Source organism: Pristiophorus japonicus, chromosome 7 (assembly GCF_044704955.1).
Source record: "Pristiophorus japonicus isolate sPriJap1 chromosome 7, sPriJap1.hap1, whole genome shotgun sequence".
NCBI lineage: Eukaryota > Metazoa > Chordata > Chondrichthyes > Pristiophoridae > Pristiophorus > Pristiophorus japonicus.
The window spans coordinates 138,063,821-138,084,359 of record NC_091983.1 but is presented as its reverse complement, the minus strand read 5'-3'; the positions used below and the strand labels follow the sequence as shown (position 1 = coordinate 138,084,359).

Genomic DNA, 20,539 nt, shown 5'->3' with positions numbered 1-20,539 from the left:
AACCTCTCCACCTCTCCACCTCTCTACCTCTCCCTCCTCCTTTAAGATGCTCCTTAAAACCTACCTCTTTGACCAAGCTGTCCCAATATCTCCTTATGTGGCTCAGTATCAAATTTTGTTTGATAACACTCCTGTGAAGCACCGTGGGATGTTTTACTACATTAAGGGCATTATATAAATTAAAGTTGTTGTTGTTGGTTGAGTTTAATAGTTGAATTAATTTATGTTTGCATTTTTATGCTAGGTTTCTGAACATCGCAACAATGTCCAAGCATTATGATCTTTATCAGTACAAAGGCTGTAACTTTATCTCCAATATTCACATAAAGGAACATTTGGAAAAATTGGATCAACTTGAAATAAGGGACAATGATGTGATTGCAGTCACATATCCAAAGTCTGGTAAGTAAATGCTGTATCATTCCCACCTGCCAATTGTCTGACCTTTTTGTCCCCTGTGCTTCAGATCGTAGAAAATGAAAACTATTCAATTATGGAGGATCAGAGTTGAGCCTAATCGTGTTTTCACTTGTTTATGCTTTCACTTTCACCAGAGATCACTGGATAGTGAATCAAAAGCAAGAATTTGGAATGATCCATTTTTCTTCCTCGGGTTCCAAATTTCTTAAATTAAAATCTGATATATATATATATTATAAATAATAACTAGGAGCTCAGGAAATAATAAAACAAAGAATTAATAAGCAAAACACAACTAATTAGCTACAAATTAATCTGAAATCAAGCTAAATCCAAATATCTAAATACATTCTAGACCTCAAGTAGAACTAAAATTATATTAATAAATAAATGAAAACTAGAAATGGCAGGGCAGACAGAAAGTGGGAGTTTGTAGATAGCAAAACTTTCCTGGATAGCCACATATGCAATAAATGTCTCTGGTTTGAGACACTTTGGCTCAGAGACTTTGAGTTGCAGTGTGAGTTTAGTGACACTCCAACATGTAAGGGAGGGGAGGAATCCTTGGATAGTTTTCATAAAAACATAAGAACCTAAGAAATAGGAGCAAGAGTAGGTCATTTGGCCCATCGAGCCTGCTCCGCCATTGATTGAAATTTTTGAGGAGGAAACCAAGAGCGTCGATGAGGGTAGTGTGTACGATGTAGTATATATGGACTTTAGCAAAGCTTTTGATAAGGTCCCACATGGTAGACTGGTCTTGAAGGTTAAAGCCCATGGGATACAGGGCAAAGTGTCAAGTTGGATCCAAAATTGGCTTGGAGGTAGGAAGCAAAGGGTAATGATTGATGGATGGTTTTGTGACTGGAAGGATGTTTCCAGTGGGGTTCCACAGGGCTCAATACTGGGACCCTTGCTTTTTTGTGGTACATATCAATTATTTAGATTTGAATATAGGGAGTATGATTAAGAAGTTTGCAGACAACACTAAAATTGGCTGTGTGGTTGATAATGAAGAGGAAAGTCATGGGCTGCAGGAGGATATCAATCTACTGATCCGGTGGGCAGAACAGTGGCAAATGGTATTTAATTCAGAGAAGTGTGAAGTGATGCACTTTGGGAAGGCTAATCAGAAAAGGGTATACACATTAAGCAGTAGGCCATTTAATAGTGCAGATGAACAAGGGACTTTGGAGTGCTTGTCCACAGATCACTGAAAGTAGCAGGCTAGGTGGATAAGATGGTTAAGAAGGCATAAGGAATGCTTGCCTTTATTGGCCGAGGCATAGAATATAAGGCCAGGGAGGTTATGCTTAAATTGTACAATGCTTTGATTAGGCCACAGCTGGAGTACTGCGTGCAGTTCTGGTTGCCGTATTATAGGAAGGACATGATAGCACTTGAGAGGGTGCAGAGGAGATTTACTGGGATGCTGCCTGGAATGGAGAATCTTAGTTATGAGGACAGATTGGATAGGTTGGGTTTGTTCTCATTGGAACATAAGAACATAAGAATTAGGAACAGGAGTAGGCCATCTAGCCCCTCGAGCCTGCTCCGCCATTCAACAAGATCATGGCTGATCTGGCCGTGGACTCAGCTCCACTTACCCGCCCGCTCCCCGTAACCCTTAATTCCCTTATTGGTTAAAAATCTATCTATCTATGACTTGAATACATTCAATGAGCTAGCCTCAACTGCTTCCTTGGGCAGAGAATTCCACAGATTCACAACCCTCTGGGAGAAGAAATTCCTTCTCAACTCGGTTTTAAATTGGCTCCCCCGTATTTTGAGGCTGTGCCCCCTAGTTCTAGTCTCCCCGACCAGTGGAAACAACCTCTCTGCCTCGATCTTGACTATCCCTTTCATTATTTTAAATGTTTCTATAAGATCACCCCTCATCCTTCTGAACTCCAATGAGTAAAGACCCAGTCTACTCAATCTATCATCATAAGGTAACCCCCTCATCTCCGGAATCAGCCTAGTGAATCGTCTCTGTACCCCCTCCAAAGCCAGTATATCCTTCCTTAAGTAAGGTGACCAAAACTGCATGCAGTACTCCAGGTGCAGCCTCACCAATACCCTATACAGTTGCATCAGGACCTCCCTGCTTTTGTACTCCATCCCTCTCGCAATGAAGGCCAACAGTCCATTCGCCTTCCTGATTACCTGCTGCACCTGCAAACTAACTTTTGGGATTCACCAATGGTAGAGCTTTGGAGGCGTGGCCTAATCAGTTGGAGCTGAGCTGTTGTGAGGGAGGGAGCTACCAACTTTGCTCCTGCCTTGGAAGGCCTTGAGAGCCCTGAGAACAGCCCAGGAAGAGAAGGAGGGAAGGAGCTTTCTACAATTCTAATCCATCTAGAGGGAGAGGAGGAGAGCTGCAAATTCAACCACCTTATTACTGCTACAGGGAGTTGGAGAGAGAGGAAAAAGAACAGCATCCAGTGTGGAAGGAGGGAGAAACTTCAACAACCAAAGGTGGGTGTGTTTTGGTGCATTCCCCCTAAAAGACTTTGTTGTATTGGTGGGGGGAGGAAAGAAGACCACTCGAGGGCCGGAACATCGCGGTGGGTGTGTGTGTGTGGAAGTGTGTGTGAAGGCCTTGCTAACAACTAGGCCCCACACACAATTGAAGCACCCCTCTCCCATTGCCTAGCCTGGGATAGCTGGAGCTACCTGGCTGAACATTCATTAATCACCCTATTGAACATCGTTGGGAGTGTGTGCCTGTGTGGCTCCAGCTGCCCCAGGTGAAGACATCTTCTCCCCCCACCCGAAGACCACCTCAAAGACTGTGTTTTTGTTTTTGCCATCTGGGGAGTGCACCCACCCATTGCTGTGAGGGGAGACCTGCCCTCGTAGCTTCCCTCTTTCCCACACCCCCTTTTCTCTATCTCTCTCTCTCTCTGTCTCTCCCCTCTCTCTCTGAGAGCCCTTCCTCCTAATTTTTTAAAACAATTAAAACAACTGAGCAGAGGGAGCAAGGCCCCTCCCCAATTGCCAACTAGGGGAGAGGTGTGCCTCGTTAAGAGCTCCTCTGCTCAGTCTTATTAAACGAGGCCAATTAAGACCATTAAGGCCTGTGACTTTGGGGTGGGTGTAGCCCTTAAAGGGACCCCGTGATGGCGACCCCATCCACGCCGGTGGCAGGGCCAGCAAGGACATATGCGCAGGTGGCATCCACATCCATGGCACCTCCTGCGCCACCTGCTGCCCTGCCACCTTTCAGACTTATAACTAAGAAACACGGGGTCAAGAGCTACACTCACCCCACAATGAGCATCGAGGAGTGCGTGCGGGCGATGGCTGGGGTAGTCGGCCCCTCGGCCATTGTCGCAGCCTCCAAGATGTCTGGGAAGGCTGTGTTCTTCCTGGGGTCGGAGCGGGCGGTGTCCCTGGCCCTTGAAAAGGGGCTCACGGTGGGCGGGACTTTCCTGCCGGTGGACCCTCTCGAGGCCACCGCGCAGAGAGTCATCATTTCAAACGTCCCGCCCTTTGTTCTCGCTGAGCTCCTCCTCCCTCACCTACACCAACTGGGGGAGGTAAGGTCGGGGATCAACCCCATACCGCTCGGCCTCAGGGAGAGCAGCCTGCGCCACGTGTTCTCCTTCCGCCGCCAGCTCTTTGTCCGGCTGACGCGGGAGGAGACGACGGAGGGAAATTTTAATGTGGTGCACGAGGGGACTGCCTACCGCGTCTTTTGGACGTCGGACGGCGTGCGGTGCAATGCCTCCAAGGCCGCCAAACAACCGAAGGCGGCCAAGGCTGGCGCCGCCGCCACCCACCCCCCAGTAGCGTCCGCGTGCCGGGAGCCGTAGGTGCGCGGGCATCGCCGGGGGCCTTTGCTTTCACGGCCTCTGGCGGGGGGGAGGGAGAGCGTCCGATCGGAAGGAAGGCGCAGACGAAGGCGAAACGTCTCGAGGCGGGTCCCCTCGGTGCGCCGGACAGCTTGAACACCGCGCTCAGCCCAACCCAGTCACCGGCGAGCGCGGGGTGCCCTGAGCCTGTGCCCGAGCCCTTGACCAATACCACAGAGGGGCTCGGGTGCGGGCAAGAGAAGAAAAAGGGGGGATGGAGCGGGAGGCCTCGGCAGACATGGAGGTCTCCCTGCCTCCGCGCACCCCTAGGAACAAAAGGAGGCGCCGCTCTGATGAGGCGGAGGGGGAACAACATCCCTCCGCGGAGGAGTCGGTGCCCGCCGCGTGTCCCGCGTCCCCCACCAGCGCCCCCAAGCTGCGCTGTAGACGAGAGGAGTCTGTCCCCGGGGAGGGTGAGACAGTTGAGGCTGCCCAGCCTCTGCCTCCCGGGGATGGCGTGGAAGATCTGCCTGTCATGGGGGGCGTGGGGCCAGCGGAGGAATGCATTGCCGCTGGGCCGGGCGTCCCGGGGACTGAGGCGTGCGGGGCCGAAAAGGCCGAACCTGAGCCCGCCCAGCTATTAATCAACTTCCCGCGGGAGTCGCTCGACCCGGCAGAAACTGAAATTCAGAATAATTTTAACGACACCGTACATGCTGGGCCGGGGGGTGGCAGCGGGGAGGGGGAGGAACACCCACCCTCGCCCCCTACTTTGGAGCTGGAGCACTTGGAGGGCCTGGGGATTTCCTATGGCCGGGTCTCTCCTTGTTCCCCGGTTCCTGGGGCGGAGGGGGAACCCCTTCTGCTGTCGTTTCCCGACCCAGCACCATTTTTAAAAGAGCCCAGTGGGGACTCCTCTGCCGACGATCCTGGGGGTGGGATCGGGGCAGAGCCAGGGCCGGTTGGAGCGGCCGGGTCATTTGCCGTACCTTGTGCGGTCGATGGGCCGGCTGCTGGCGGCCACCTCCCGGAGGAGGACGGGGACTCGGTGGGGGACGCGGGAGAAGATCTAGAGACCGCCGCCAGCGAGGCGGTGGATCTGCTCGCGACCGCCGCTGAGACCCTCCTCATTCCTGCAAAGGAACTCCGGGACTTTTTGGCCCAGAGCCGGGGTCGCTGCAACCAAGCCCAACTGGCCCTGGAAAAATGGTCCGAGCCAGAGCTGATCAAGGGGTCCGTCCGCGCCGCTGCTAAAATCTTGGCCGCGGGCGGGCCCTTGACAAAGGCGCAACACCTTGAGCAGCGCGAGCTCGAGGGACTCCTCGCTGGGCTGCGGAGGGAGTGGAGTTCAACAAAAGACTCCGCTCCCTCCCCCACAATAGGTTAAGGTAGAGGTTGCACTATGCTTTTGCCATGAAGATAACCATAGCCAGCCTCAACATCAACGGCGGCAGAGGGGCACGCCGTAGATTTGACAATTTTTCGCTCCTGCGGGAGGGGAAATATGCGGTGTACTTCCTGCAAGAAACCCACACCGTTCCGGGAGACGAAGCCACGTGGCTCCTGGAATGGCAAGGAGAGGTCCGCATGAGCCACCTCACCGCCACTTCTAGTGGGGTGGCCATCTTGCTGGGCCCGCATTTTCAGCCGGAGATCTTGGGGGTCGAGGAGCCCGTGCCAGGCCGCTTCCTGCACGTAACGGTTCGCCTGGGGGACGTGCCGCTCCATCTCGTGAACGTGTACGCCCCTCAGCCCGGCCCGCAGCAAACGCGCTTCTTCGAAGAAGTGTCCGCTCTTCTTGGCTCATTCGACGTCGGCGACTGCATTGTCCTCGGGGGTGATTTTAACTGCACCCTCGAGGCGAGGGACCGCTCCGGTGCCCCGCAGAGCATGACGGCGATGGAGAAGTTGAGGGACCTGGTCGGGTCCTTCGACTTGGTGGACATCTGGCGAAATCTTAACCCCGACTCCAGCGCCTTTACTTGGGTGAGGCCTGGAGTAGGATGGTCCAGAGTCGACCGCCTTTACGTGTCTCGGGCGTACGTTTCCTGCATCCCGGCGGCCTCCATGCGGCCGGTGATGTGTTCGGACCACCACCTGTTGTGGGCGGAGCTCGCTTCACTCCGCGCGAGGACGGAGTCCGCGTACTGGCACTTTAACAACCGGCTGCTGGAGGACGTGCGGTTCCAGGACTCGTTCCGTCGATTCTGGGTCGACTGGAGAAGGAAGCAGGGGGGCTTCCCCTCCTTGAGGCTATGGTGGGACGTGGGCAAGGCTCACGTCGGCGTCTTCTGTCAAGAGTACGCGAGGGGGTCGACCAAGAGGCGGGCGGCCAGGGTCGGGCGCCTAGAAAAAGAGGTGCTCGACCTGGAAGCCCGTCTCGGTCAAGTCGTCCAGGACCCGGCCCTGCGGACGGTGTACGAAGCGAAGAAGGCCGCGCTGAAGGACCTGCAGCTCGTCGGGTCCTGAGGCGCGTTCGTGAGGTCGCGGATCCGGTTCCTGCGAGATCTGGACCGCGGCTCCCCCTTCTTCTACTCGCTGGAAAAAAGGCAGAGAGTCCGTAAGCAGCTCTTGACGCTGCTGGCCGATGACGGCTCTCTAGTCTCGGATCCGGAGGGCGTCAACAACAGGGCCCGTGAATAATACGGGGCCCTGTTCTCTCCAGAGCCATCCAGCGAGGAAGCGCGTAGAGTTTTGTGGGAGGACCTGCCGAAGGTCAGCCCGGAGGGCGCCGAAAATCTGGAAGCTCTGCTAAGCCTGGCGGAGCTGACCGGTGCCCACGCCCGGCTCTCGAGGGGAAAATCCCCGGGGCTGGACGGGCTGACCGTGGAGTTCCACAGGGCGTTCTGGGACGTCCTGGGGGGGGCGACTACGCGCGGGTCCTGGGGGAAAGTCTGGCGACCGGGGAGATGCCCCTCTCTTGGCGCAGGGCAGTCATCGTCCTGCTGCCTAAGAAGGGCGATCTCCGCCTCCTTAAGAACTGGCGCCCGGTCTCCCTCCTCAGCACGGACTACAAAATCTTCGCCAGGGCGATGTCTGCTCGCCTTGGTGCCGTGCTGGACCACATGATCCACCCCGACCAGTCCTACACGGTCCCGGGCCAGACAATCCACGATAACATCCATCTGGTCCGGGACCTCATCCATTGTTCCCAGGAGGCTGGTCTGTCGGTCGCCTTCCTATCTCTCGACCAAGAGAAGGCGTTCGACAGGGTGGATCACGACTATCTGCTTTCGGGTTCGGGACGCATTTCGTCACCCGGATCCGACTTTTGTACGCCGCCGCGGAGTGTCTGATTAAGGTTAATGGGTCCTTGACGGCGCCCCTTCGCTTTAGGAGATGGGTGCGTCAGGGATGCCCCATGTCCGGCCAGTTATACGCCGTCTGCGTGGAGCCTTTCCTGCGCCTCCTGCGGACGAGGTTGACGGGACTGGCTCTGCAAGGGCTGGGCATGGAGGTCGTCCTCTCGGCTTACGCCGATGACTTTCTCCTCGCGGTAGAGGATCCCGCTGACCTGCGGAGGATGCATGAGTGCCAGGAGATTTACTCGGCCGCGTCCTCCGCCAGGATCAACTGGGAGAAATGTTCCGGACTCCTGGTGGGTCAGTGGCGGGTGGACTCCCTGCCGGAGGAGCTCAGGCCTTTTGCCTGGAGCACGACCCATCTCCTCTATCTGGGAGGCTACCTTAGCCCCGACGAGGAAGCCTGGCCGGCGAACTGGCAGGAGCTGGAGGCCAAGGTCGCCGCTCGCCTCGGGCGCTGGACAGGACTGCTCCGAGTGCTGTCCTACAGGGGTCGAGCGCTAGTCATAAACCAGCTGGTGGCCACAATGTTGTGGTACCGGCTGGTCACTTTGACCCCTCCCCCTGCGTTTGTCACCAAGATACAGAAGAAGCTGGTGGACTTCTTCTGGAACAACAGGAAGCACTGGGTCTCTGCCGCGGTCTTGAGTCTCCCGCTTGAGGAGGGCGGTCAGTCGTTGGTGTGCGTCAGCGCCCAGCTCGCGACTTTCCATCTTCAGACCCTGCAGAGATACCTTTACATCGAGTCCCCTCCTAGGTGGTGTGCTCTGGCGACGTATTTCTTCCGCCAGCAGCGCGACCTCAATTACGACACGCAGCTCCTGTTTGTGAACTTGGGTGGTGTCAGGACCGCCCTCCAGGAGCTGCCTGTCTTTTACAAGGAACTCATCAGGGTCTGGAACAAAGTCTCCACCAAGCGCAGCTCTCCGCCGGCTGGAGTGGCGGCTGTCCTGCAGGAGCCGCTGCTCGGGAATCCGTACCTCCACGACCGAGGTTTTATGTGGCGGTCGGAAGAGAGGGCTGTGGCTGGTGAGGTGACCAGGGTCAGGGACCTGCTCGATGGCGGAGGAGCGGGCTGGATGGCGCCAGGAACGCTGGGGCGGCGTCAAAATTCAGCAGACGTCCGCCGCGCGGCCGAAGCCATCGAGTCGCTAAAAACAGATTTGGGCCCTGACTCTGTTAGGTGCATCAAGGAGGCTCAGGCACGTGGGGAGATCCCATCCGAACTGACCCCCGTCCGGACGGAATTCCTCATTGGTGCCAAACCCCGGAACCTCCCTCGGGGGCCGGCGCCTCACAACTTGAGCCGCCTCGGGGAAATCCCCTCCGTGCCTTTCATTTCCGCGCGGAGGGGTTTCCTGTACGGGCTGCTCCTGCACACTCTCAACTTTGCCATCCTCGCCGGCCGTCAGGACACGCCATGGCGCACCATCTTGCCCTCTGGAGGAGGCGGGGGTCCCCGATGGAGGGCACTCTATGCGGGAGTCCTCCCACTATTCATCGGGGACTTGGCCTGGAGGGTGGTGCACGGAGCAGTGCCGTGCAACAAAGTTTTAAGCCGGTTCACGGACTCCCAGGCCGCCTGCAATTTCTGCGGTCTGAAGGAGTCCGTGTTCCATGTTTTTATTGAGTACACGAGGTTGCAGCCCCTGTTCCAATATTTAAAGGGGCTGCTCCTGAAATTCTGGCTGCACTTCAGTCCCACTCTCCTGATCTTTGGGCACCCTGTGGGGAGGGGAGCGGGTAGGTCCGAGGCCCTCCTCGTAGGACTGCTCCTGGGCACGGCCAAGGGTGCCATCAGCCGGTGCAGGCAGCGGGCGGTCGAGGGAGTCGTTCAACCTGACTGCCTGCCTCTCTTCCGCTCTTACATCCGGTCCAGGGTGTCCTTGGAGATGGAGCACGCAGTGTCCACCGGTACGCTCGCGGACTTCCGCGAGAGGTGGGCACCGAAGGGACTGGAGTGCATCATCACGCCCGGCAACCAAATTTTAATTTGATTTTACGTTTTAAAGTTTAATTTGTTTTAATTGCCGGTGCTTTTAGTGTCCCCCTCCCCTTTTATAGGGGGCACTGGAGGAAAAAAATGTGATTTTAGTGCCCAAAAAAAACCCAAAAAAAAAGAAAAACACAAAAAAAAACACAAAAAAGTAAAAAAAAAGGGGCCTTGTAAATGTCTGGTGTGTCATCCAGGTCGGGTGGCACCGATTAATGTTTTATGTTTTCCAGATAAACTCCAAAAAGAGTTTCATGCACAAGGACCCCCAGGTCCCTCTGCACCGCATGTTGTAATTTCTCCCCCTTCAAATAATATTCCCTTTTACTGTTTTTTTTCCCCCAAGGTGGATGACCTCACACTTTCCGACATTCTATTCCATCTGCCAAACCTTAGCCCATTCGCTTAACCTATCTAAATCTCTTTGTAGACTCTCTGTGTCCTCTACACAACCTGCTTTCCCACTAATCTTTGTGTCATCTGCAAATTTTGTTACACTACACTCTGTCCCCTCTTCCAGGTCATCTATGTATATTGTAAACAGTTGTGGTCCCAGCACCGATACCTGTGGCACACCACTAACCACCGATTTCCAACCCAAAAAGGACCCATTTATCCCGACTCTCTGCTTTCTGTTAGCCAGCCAATTCTCGATCCATGCTAATACATTTCCTCTGACTCCGCGTACCTTTATCTTCTGCAGTAACCTTTTGTGTGGCACCTTATCGAATGCCTTTTGGAAATGTAAATATACCACATCCATCGGTACACCTCTATCCACCATGCTCATTATATCCTCAAAGAATTCCAGTAAATTAGTTAAACATGATTTCCCCTTCATGAATCCATGTTGCGTCTGCTTGATTGCACTATTCCTATCTAGATGTCCCGCTATTTCTTCCTTAATTATAGTTTCAAGCATTTTCCCCACTACAGATGTTAAACTAACCGGCCTCTAGTTACCTGCCTTTTGTCTGCCCCCTTTTTTAAACAGAGGCGTTACATTAGCTGCTTTCCAATCCACTGGTACCTCCCCAGAGTCCAGAGAATTTTGGTTGATTATAACGAATGCATCTGCTATAACTTCCGCCATCTCTTTTAATACCCTGGGATGCATTTCATCAGGACCAGGGGACTTGTCTACCTTGAGTCCCATTAGCCTGTCCAGCACTACCCCACTAGTGATAGTGATTGTCTCAAGGTCCTCCCTTCCCACATTCCTGTTACCAGCAATTTTTGGCATGGTTTTTGTGTCTTCCACTGTGAAGACCGAAGCAAAATAATTATTTAAGGTCTCAGCCATTTCCACATTTCCCATTATTAAATCACCCTTCTCATCTTCTAAGGGACCAATATTTACTTTAGTCACTCTTTTCCATTTTATATATCTGTAAAAGCTTTTACTATCTGTTTTTATGTTTTGCGCAAGTTTACCTTCATAATCTATCTTTCCTTTCTTTATTGCTTTTTTAGTCATTCTTTGCTGTTGTTTAAAATTTTCCCAATCTTCTAGTTTCCCACTAACCTTGGCCACCTTATACGCATTGGTTTTTAATTTGATACTCTCATTTATTTACTTGGTTATCCACGGCTGGTTATCCCTTCTCTTACTGCCCTTCTTTTTCACTCGAATATATTTTTGTTGCGCACTATGAAAGAGCTCCTTAAAAGTCCTCCACTGTTCCTCAATTGTGCCACCGTTTGATCTGTGTTTCCAGTCTACTTTAGCCAACTCTGCCCTCATCCCACTGTAGTCCCCTTTGTTTAAGCATAGTACGCTCGTTTGAGACACTACTTCCTCACCCTCAATCTGCATTACAAATTCAACCATACTGTGATCACTCATTCCGAGAGGATCTTTTACTAGGAACAGAGGAGGTTGAGAGGAGACCTCATTGAGGTCTACAAAATATTGAGGGGCATAGTTTTAAAATGGTTGGTGGAAGGTTTAGAGGGGATTTGAGGAGCGGGGTGGCTTCCTTATGCAGAGGGTTGTGGGGATCTGGTACTCGTTGCCTGGAAGAGTGGTAGATGCAGAAACCCTGATCACTTTTGAGATGGTTGAATGGGCACTTAAAGTACAGTAACCTGCAGGGTTACGGACCTAGAGCTGGTAATTGGGATTAGACTGGATGACCTTTTGTTGGATGGAGCAGATATAATGGTAAGTACTGCAGGGAATAGAATATGGCCATGTGAACTCCTGGGCTAGTTTCAATCACCTGGATGGGTTGGAGAGGAATTTTCCCAGATTTTTTCTCCCTAAATTGGCCTGCGTTTTTATCTGGTTTTTGCCTCTCCCAGGAGATCACATGGCTCCGGTTGGGGTGGAGTATAGAATGTTTTAGTATAAAGGGCATCGCAGTTGTGGTGAGGCGGATTGGTTGGACTGGGTGCTCTTTGCCTTTCCGTCATTGTTCATAGGTTTATATGTAACCTTTAGGCTGCTGACCAAGGGCCACGTGGCTCTTTGTCGGCTGGCGCGGACACGATGGGCCAGAATGGCCTCCTTCTGCGCTGTAAATTTCTATGTTTCTATGTTTCTAATAAGATCATGGCTGGTCTGATCAAGGACTCAGCTCCACTTCCCTGCCCGCTCCCCATAACGTTTTACTCCCTTATTGCTCAAAACTCTATCTATCTCCGCCTTAAATATATTCAATGGTAAGATGTCATCATCCCTCAGCCAAGTTTCCGTCAGGGCCATGATGTCAATGCAATCATCAATTATAAGCTCATGGATGGCAAGAAAATTCAGAGAGGATCTGTGATGGCTGATCCACTGCCAGCATCCACAGTCGGGGACTTCAAAGGAGCATACCACTTCAAGGTACAGCGTGTGCTGGAAAACGACGGCTGTGAAGAGGGCGACTGGATTAGACGTCACCAAGGTCCAGGTCGCTGATTAGAATGTGGACAGGTACAGCAGGAGCGGCGAGTGATTGTGGTGCAATGTGATCGGGGACCAGGGGAGGCGTGAGTTTGGGGCCCAGAAGAGACGAGTGCCCTGGGGCAGCACAGGCCAGCCCACACTGCGATATGTGTGTGCACTAGGTCCGTGCAGCAGAGCTGGTCTCCAGTTGTCTTGGTTAATTCTTGCCACTGGAACAAGACCGAGCTCTATCAAGCCCGTGTGGTGGCTGGTGTGCAACGGTCACCCCACGTTAAAAAAATCCACACACATGCTTGGGACCTGAAATATTAGGTCCTTCATTGAAACACCTGTGAACTCATTCCTTTTTGGCGTGGAACCAAGTCATCCTCGATATGAGGGATCTGAGAGAAGAAATTCATCCTCATCTCAGTTTTAAATGGGCGGCCCCTTATTCTAAAACTATGTTCCCTAGTTTTAGTTTCCCCTATGAGTGGAAATATCTCTCTGCTTCCAACTTGTCGAGCCCCCTCATTATCTTATATGTTTCGATAAGATCACCTCTTATTCTTCTGAACTCCAAAGAGTATAGGCCCAACCTACTCAACCTATCTTCATAAGTCAATCCCCTCATCTCCGGAATCAACCAAGTGAACCTTCTCTGAACAGCCTCCAGTGCAAGTATATCCTTCCTTAAATACGGAGACCAAAACTGTATGCAGTACTCTAGGTGTGGCCTCACCAATATCCTGTACAGTTGTAGCAGGACTTCTCTGCTTTTATACTCTATCCCCTTTTGCAATAAAGGCCAACATTCCATTTGCCTTTCTGATTACTTGCTGTACCTGCATATTCACTTTTTGCATTTCATGCACAATGACCCCCAGGTCCCTCTGCACTGCAGCATTTTATAATCTCTCTCCATTTAAATTATAATTTGCTTTTCTATTTTTTCTGCCAAAGTGGATAACCTCACGCTTTCCCACATTATACTCCATCTGCCAAATTTTTGCCCACTCATTTAGCCTGTCTATATCCCTTTGCAGATTTTTTGTGTCCTCCTCCATAATTTGCTTTCCCACCCATCTTTGTATCAGCAAACTTGGCTACATTACACTCAGTCCCTTCATCCAAGTCATTAATATAGATTGTAAATAGTTGAGGACCCAGCACCGATCCCTTTCTCCAGAGTATAGTCATACTTCAGAGGAAAGCACAGGTGTAGAAAGGGGCGACTATGACAGTGATCAGCAGGGGTAAGGGGAACCAAGGGGAGATAGAGAAGGAGGTCCCACAGACACTGGTCTTGTCCAACAGATATAATGTATTTGCTACCCGTGAGGATAAGGGTGCAGGCTGCAGGGTGGACAGCCAGAATGCTAACCATGGCATCATGGAGCAGGAGGCAGTCCCAGGGGGTTGGAGGGGTGGGGTAAGGGTGGATTGCAGTGGGAGAAGAAAATAGAAAGGTTGTTGTCATGGAGGATTGAATAATTAGCGGGATAGATATTGTCCTCTACAGTCGCGACCGAGAGTTCAGACAGGTGCTGCCTTTCTGATGCAAAGGTAAAGGATAGCTCAGAGCAACTGGAGAGGAATTTGGAAAGGGAGGGTGGGAAGATCTAGTTCTCGTGGTCCATATCGGGAATGACATAGAGAAGAAAAGGGAGGAGGTCCTGCTAAGGGAATAGCAGAAGTTGGAACTAAACTCAAAAGCAGGAAATCATAGGTGATAATCTCAGGATTACTACCTGAACCACGTGCTAATTGGGATAGGCAGATCGGGAAGATGAATGTGTGGCTGAAAAACTAGTGTGTGAAGGAAGAGTTCGATTTCATGGGACACTGACACTAGTGGGACAGAAAAGAGCTGTACCACTGGGATGGGCTCCGCCTGAAGCGGAGTGCAACCAGTGTCCCAGCAGAAAGGATAAATAGGGCTGGTGATAGGACTTTAAACTAGTGAGATGGAGGAATGGATCTGGTGAAAATAACATAAATCTGAAGATAAAAGAAATAGGAGATTATAATAAAGAGCAAGGTAAGGAACAAGAGTAACATACAGTCAGGGAGCAAATACATGTATAAAACAGAAGTATAAAAGAACTGTTAACAAGATAGTAAAAGGAACATGTTAGAGGAGTGGAATATGCCTGTGTGTGAGTTCTTTTAACGTGGGGTGGTCGTTGCACACGGGCATAGCTGAGCAAGGTCTTGATCCAGTGGCAAGGAGGTCCAAGACGACTGGAGACCAGGCACTGCTATATGGGCCTAGTTGCCTACGGCGAGATGTTGGCCGCAGGCTCGACGCTGAGTAGCGCTCTTGATGGTAGGTGGTCTGAGGCTTGGTTGGGGGCAGGTATTGGGAGGGACAGTGGCCCACAACATAAAACCAGGGATCTAAAGAACAGGTGGTGGATGGAGAAAGCACAGGAGATATAGCAACTGGCCAACAGCCATGATGTACGAGGATTCTTCATCGCAGTGAAGGCCACCTACGGTCCAAACACCCAAGGCCCCACCCCACTGCTGGCCAAGAATGGGGTAACACTCAAGAAGGACACCGAGGCTAAACATCAGTAAGACAAAGGTCCTCCACCAGCCTGTCCTCGCCGCACAACACTGCCCCCCAGCCATCAAGATCCATGGCGCGGCCCTGGACAACGTGAACCATTTCCCATACCTCGGGAGCCTCTTATCAACAAGAGCAGACATTGGCGACGAGATTCAACACAGCCTCCAGTGCGCCAGTGCAGCCTTCGGCCACCTGAGGAAAAGAATGTTTGAAGACCAGGCCCTCAAAACTGCCATCAAGCTCATGATCTACAGGGCTGTAGTAATACCCGCCCTCCTGTGCGGCTCAGAGACATGGACCATGTAGAGTAGACACCAAGTCGCTGGAGAAATACCACCAACGATGTCTCCGCGAAATCCTACAAATCCCCTGGGAGGACAGATGCACTAACATTAGTGTCCTTGACCAGGCCAACATCCCCAGCATTGAAGCACTGACCACACTTGATCAGCTCCGCTGGGCAGGCCACATTGTCCGCATGCCAGACACGAGACTCCCAAAGCAAGCGTTCTACTCGGAACTCCTTCACGGCAAACGAGCCAAAGGAGGGCAGAGTAAACGTTACAAGGACATCCTCAAAGCCTCCCTGATAAAGTGCAACATCCCCACTGACACCTGGGAATCCCTGGCCAAAGACCGTCCTAAATGAAGGAAGTGCATCCGGGAGGGCGCTGAGCACCTCGAGTCTCATCGCCTAGAGCATGCAGAAATCAAGCGCAGGCAGCGGAAAGACCATGCAGCAAACCAGTCCCACCCACCCTTTCCCTCAACGACTATCTGTCCCACCTGTGACAGGGACTGTGGTTCTCTTACTGGACTGTTCAGCCACCTAAGAACTCATTTTAAGAGTGGAAGCAAGTCTTCCTCGATTCTGAGGGACTGCCGATGATGATGAAAAGGAACAACTATTAAAGATGAACTAAACTTACTGGTACAGCAATGTACACAGCATTCAAAATAAAATGGGGGAACCGGAGGCAATAATCCGTAGCAAGGAACTAGATGTAGGAGGAATAACATTAAACTTGGTTATATACAGAACAGGATTGATAACTAAACATTGTATGTGTAATGTCTGTAGCTCCACACTGTGGACACCTGTGTTACTGCAGCTAGTGCTGTTAAAAAAGATCAGGTCACCTGACCAGCGGGTCAGGTGATTCCAGAACTTGCAGCCATCTTACAGATTGTGTGTTAGTGTGCTCTGAAGATATGACATTTGGCGGCGAGAATGGGATGTAATCAGCTCATACAAAGCTGAAATATTTGTTGGTGAAGGATTCAGCCAGCCGACAGAGATTTTGAGAGCTTCTCTGTTTTTGGAAACAGCTACAAATCCGAGGTAAATTCTGAGCACACTTGGTTAAACAGCCAGAGTCAAAATGGCTGCCCCATGGGAGTTACAGGGTACTTGGGGGAATTTCAATATGACCGTGAAACTTTCACGGAGTGTATGCGGATCGGCTAGAAATGTTTTTCACTGCAAATAATATCATCTAAATTTCCGGTAATGAAGACAATAACCAGGCCCTGTTGGAAGAAAAAGAACTATATTTTTAACTGAAGCCAGGCCCGAGTTGTATGAAACGCTTGTGCCCGACAAGCCAAAGGATACAATGCTGAAACAGATTCTAACTAGGTTAGAACAACATTGCAGCCCCATTCCAGTAGAAATTGCTGGAAGTTATCTTTTCGGAATACGAAATCAGAAGGCCGAAGAAAATATCAGTGAGTATATTGTAGCATTAAAAAAGCTATCTGTTCACTGTAATTTCGGAGACTTTCAGATCCGAGCATTGCGAGACCGCTTTGTTCGTTGGATGAAAAATGATGTGATCAGAAGAATGTTATTGACGATGCCTAACTTGACTTTTGATTTAGTTTGTCAGACAGCTAGGTCGATGCGCATGGCCGACCAATATTCCCAAGAATTTCATACCAATTTCAGTCATCAGACAACCGAGGTGAATCGCCTGCAGGTTCAAAGTAAAAGGCGGTGGGGCCCCAAAGTCTCAGAAACTGGAAATGGGAACAGAGCATTGATGTCCTGTTATCGGTGCCTGGGACAACACATTGCTCAAAGTTGTCCATATGTGAAGGCAGAATGTTTCTTCTGCAGGAAAACTGGGCATCTTGTGAAGGCATGCTGACTGAAGGGTAAACTAACTTTCAAAGCTAGGAGTAGAAATCCCCAGAGATTACATAGCATGGAAGAACAACAACAGGATGAGGAGATGTTAGAGTTATACCTCATCAGGAGCATAAGGTTAACGGATGGCAATTCGAAAAGTATCATAATCCACATAGATGTTGCAGGATTCAAGATACACATGGAAATCAACACTGCTGCATCCATGAGTGTAGTACCGGAGTCGCTATACTTCGACAAATTGCGGGATTTCCCATTGGAAAAAGTCAAGATAGAGCTGCGAGGCTACTCGGGAGAGAACATTCCGGTGGTAGGTCGTATCGCCGTACCGATGAAATACAAGGATCAAGTTCAGAGCTTGCCTCTAATAGTAGTGGCAGGAGACAAGCCTGCCTTACTAGAAATAAATTGGTTGGGATCACTGAAGCTGGATTGGAGTGAGATTTTTCGTGTTGAAACGAGATTTGCATCAAAGGATGATGTCATCAAGAATTATCCGAATGTGTTCTGCGAAACGGGCAGTCCGATCCAAGGCTTCAAGGCGAGTGTCGGGGTACAGAAGGACACTGGATAGGTTTACTGCAAGCCACGTTCCGTACCATATGCACTCAAGGAGAAAGTTGAGCAAGAACTCAAAAGACTATAGACTGAGAACATTATTTCTAAGATAGATTGATGTAATTGGGCCACACCCATTGTTGTTGTACCCAAGTCCGATGGGAAGGTAAGATTGGGTGGTGATTATAAAGTAACCATAAACCAGGTTCTAGAGGGTTTATTCATTGCAAAATATAGAAGATATGTTCACAGCACTGACAGGGGGTCAGATTTTCTCAAAGTTGGATCTTACGAATGCCTACTTACAGCTTGAACTAGATGAGGAGTCCAAGTCATGCTTGATAATAAATACCCATCTAGGCCTATACCAATTTAATAGGCTACCGTTTGGAGTGTCTTCCGCTATTGCCATATTCCAAGGGGTAATGAACCAGATTTTTCAAGGTATTGAAGGGGTAGAATGTTATTTAGATGACATACTAATTTCAGCACCAAAAAGGCAAATTCATAATAACATATTGAATGAAGTCCTCAAATGGCTAGAGAAGCACAGAGTACGAGTGTCTGCTCGCAAGTGTGAGTTATTTCAAAACTCAGTGGAGTTCTTAGGGTACAGAGTACACAGAGATGGTTTACATCCAAACAATGGAAAACTGGATGCAATCAGAAATGCACCCACTCTCAAGAATGTCACTGAACATCAATCATTTTGGGGTCTTTTGAACTATTATGGCAAATTCCTACCAAATTTGGCTACAGTATTACATCCACTGAATGAACTATTGAAAAAACAGGTCCATTGGAAGTGGTCAAAAGAATGCGATACAGCATTCAAGGAGTGTAAAAGCAACTTGGTAGAGAGCACCATGTTAGTTCACTATGACGTATCTCAGGAGATCAAGCTAGCATGTGATGCCTCTCCATATGGAGTGGGGGCAGTAATCTCTCATGTATTAGGTGGGAGGGAGGAGAGACCAATTGCTTTTGCTTCACGCACTCTCAGTGCCAGTGAGCGTAATTATGCGCAAATTGAAAGGGAAGCTTTGGCATTAATTTTTGGGGTCAAGAAGTTCCACAAATACTTGTATGGTCATAAGTTTACTCTCGTTATGGACCATAAGCCCCTGACAGTAATCCTCCATCCAAAGTCCCCAGTTCCAACATTAGCTGCAGCCCGAATGCAGAGATGGGCTTTGATTTTGTCAGCATATACATATGATATTGAATACAGACGATCAGCTGATCACAGTAATGCTGATGCAATGTCTCAATTGCCTTCCCCATCACAAGTTACACCCAATAAGGAAGAAGTGTTTTATTTTTCATACATTGATGAACTGCCAGTCACAGCTAAAGAGATTGGTACAGCAACCAAACGTGACCCAGTGATGTCAAAGGTGTATGAGTCTATTGCAAACGGATGGCCAAACCAGGTAACAAAGATATTCATCCATTCTTCATTCGTAGGAATGAATTATCAGTCGATAAAGATTGTATCATGTGGGGTGCAAGAGTGGTTATGCCAAATAAATTCAGGTCCAAATTATTAGGAGACCTCCATGACCAGCACCTGGGAATGTGTTTGACCAAGAGTTTGACACGCAGTTACTTATGGTGGCCAGGTCTTGATAAAGATATATAGTACATCGTAAGTCAGTATACGACATGTCAATCAGTAAACAAGCAACCACCATCAGTACCATTACAGTCATGGAAACGGCCTCCCAGGGTGTGGCAAAGACTACATACTGATTTTGCTGAGCTAGAAGGACAATTATTCATTGTGATTGATAGCCATTCGAAGTGGGTTGAAGTGTTTCCAATGTGGAAAATAACAAGTAAAATATTAGACATTCTGCAAAGATTATTTTCTTCTTTTGGCCTCCCAGAAGAAATTATTTCAGATAATGGACCACAATTTCATTCAGAAGAATTTGCATAGTTCACGAGCAAAAATGTTGTGAAACATACCAAGGCTCCACCATACCACCCTGCTTCGAATGGTGCAGCAGAGCGCACTGTACAAATTGTAAAACATCCCCTCATTAAACAAATGTTGGATCCATATCCAAAGAAACGACAGCTGTCATTGGACCACAAATTGGCTAATTTTCTAATAACGTATCGTAATATTCCTCACACAATTACTGGTAGAACACCAGCAGAGTTGTTTCTCAAATGACAGCCACGAACCTGATTCTCGTTATTAAAACCAAACTTGGCACAGTTCGTAGAAGAGACACAATTAAGACAGAAAGAGAATCATGTTAGAGGTAGAGTAAGAGAGAGAAGTGTGAAATTAACTCAGAAGGTGAGAGTGAAGAACCATCACCATAAATGGGTAAAATTGTTACCAGGAAGAGTGGTTTTGATATGTGGTCCTCTCACATATTTGGTCAAGATGTTTGATAATGGACAGGTTAGGTTTGTTCACATTGATCATATTTTACCCACAGACATGGAAGTAGTTGAAGGTGGGAGTGATTGAATTATTTCTGACTCATCAGATAGTTTTGATACACCAGTAACATATTCTACATCCAATGGACTGGAAACAAATCCAAGAGAAAGTCAGAATTTAAGTCTGAGTCCGAGTCAGGAAAACAAACAGTCTGAAGTTAGAAAGAGTTCAAATGGAAAACAAGGGCATCCCTTGGAGGAAAACTTACCTCAGGATCAACCTCAAATGAGTTTAAATTCGACACCATGTTTGGAAGGTTCTGTTCAAGAGCGAAAATATCCTCTTTGAAACAGAAAACGAGTGGTTAAGTTTGATTTGTAAATATGGCAAAATAAGTCCATATCCTTTGTTATGTATAACCATGCAAGTTATGTATGATGATTGTTTGTTATAATTACTTCTTCTTTAAGGA

The 20,539-nt window shown here is 49.5% G+C and overlaps 1 protein-coding gene across 1 annotated transcript in view; it reads left to right on the top strand.

The window, feature by feature from the left end:
* The first annotated feature begins 263 nt into the window (after window positions 1–263).
* LOC139266860 (amine sulfotransferase-like) overlaps window positions 264–20,539 on the top strand; it is a 61,901-nt gene continuing 41,625 nt past the window's right edge. Inside the window, exon 1 of the mRNA XM_070884468.1 lies at window positions 264–402. Within this exon, the coding sequence (XP_070740569.1) occupies window positions 264–402 (139 nt within the window). The remainder of the gene's footprint in view (window positions 403–20,539) is intronic.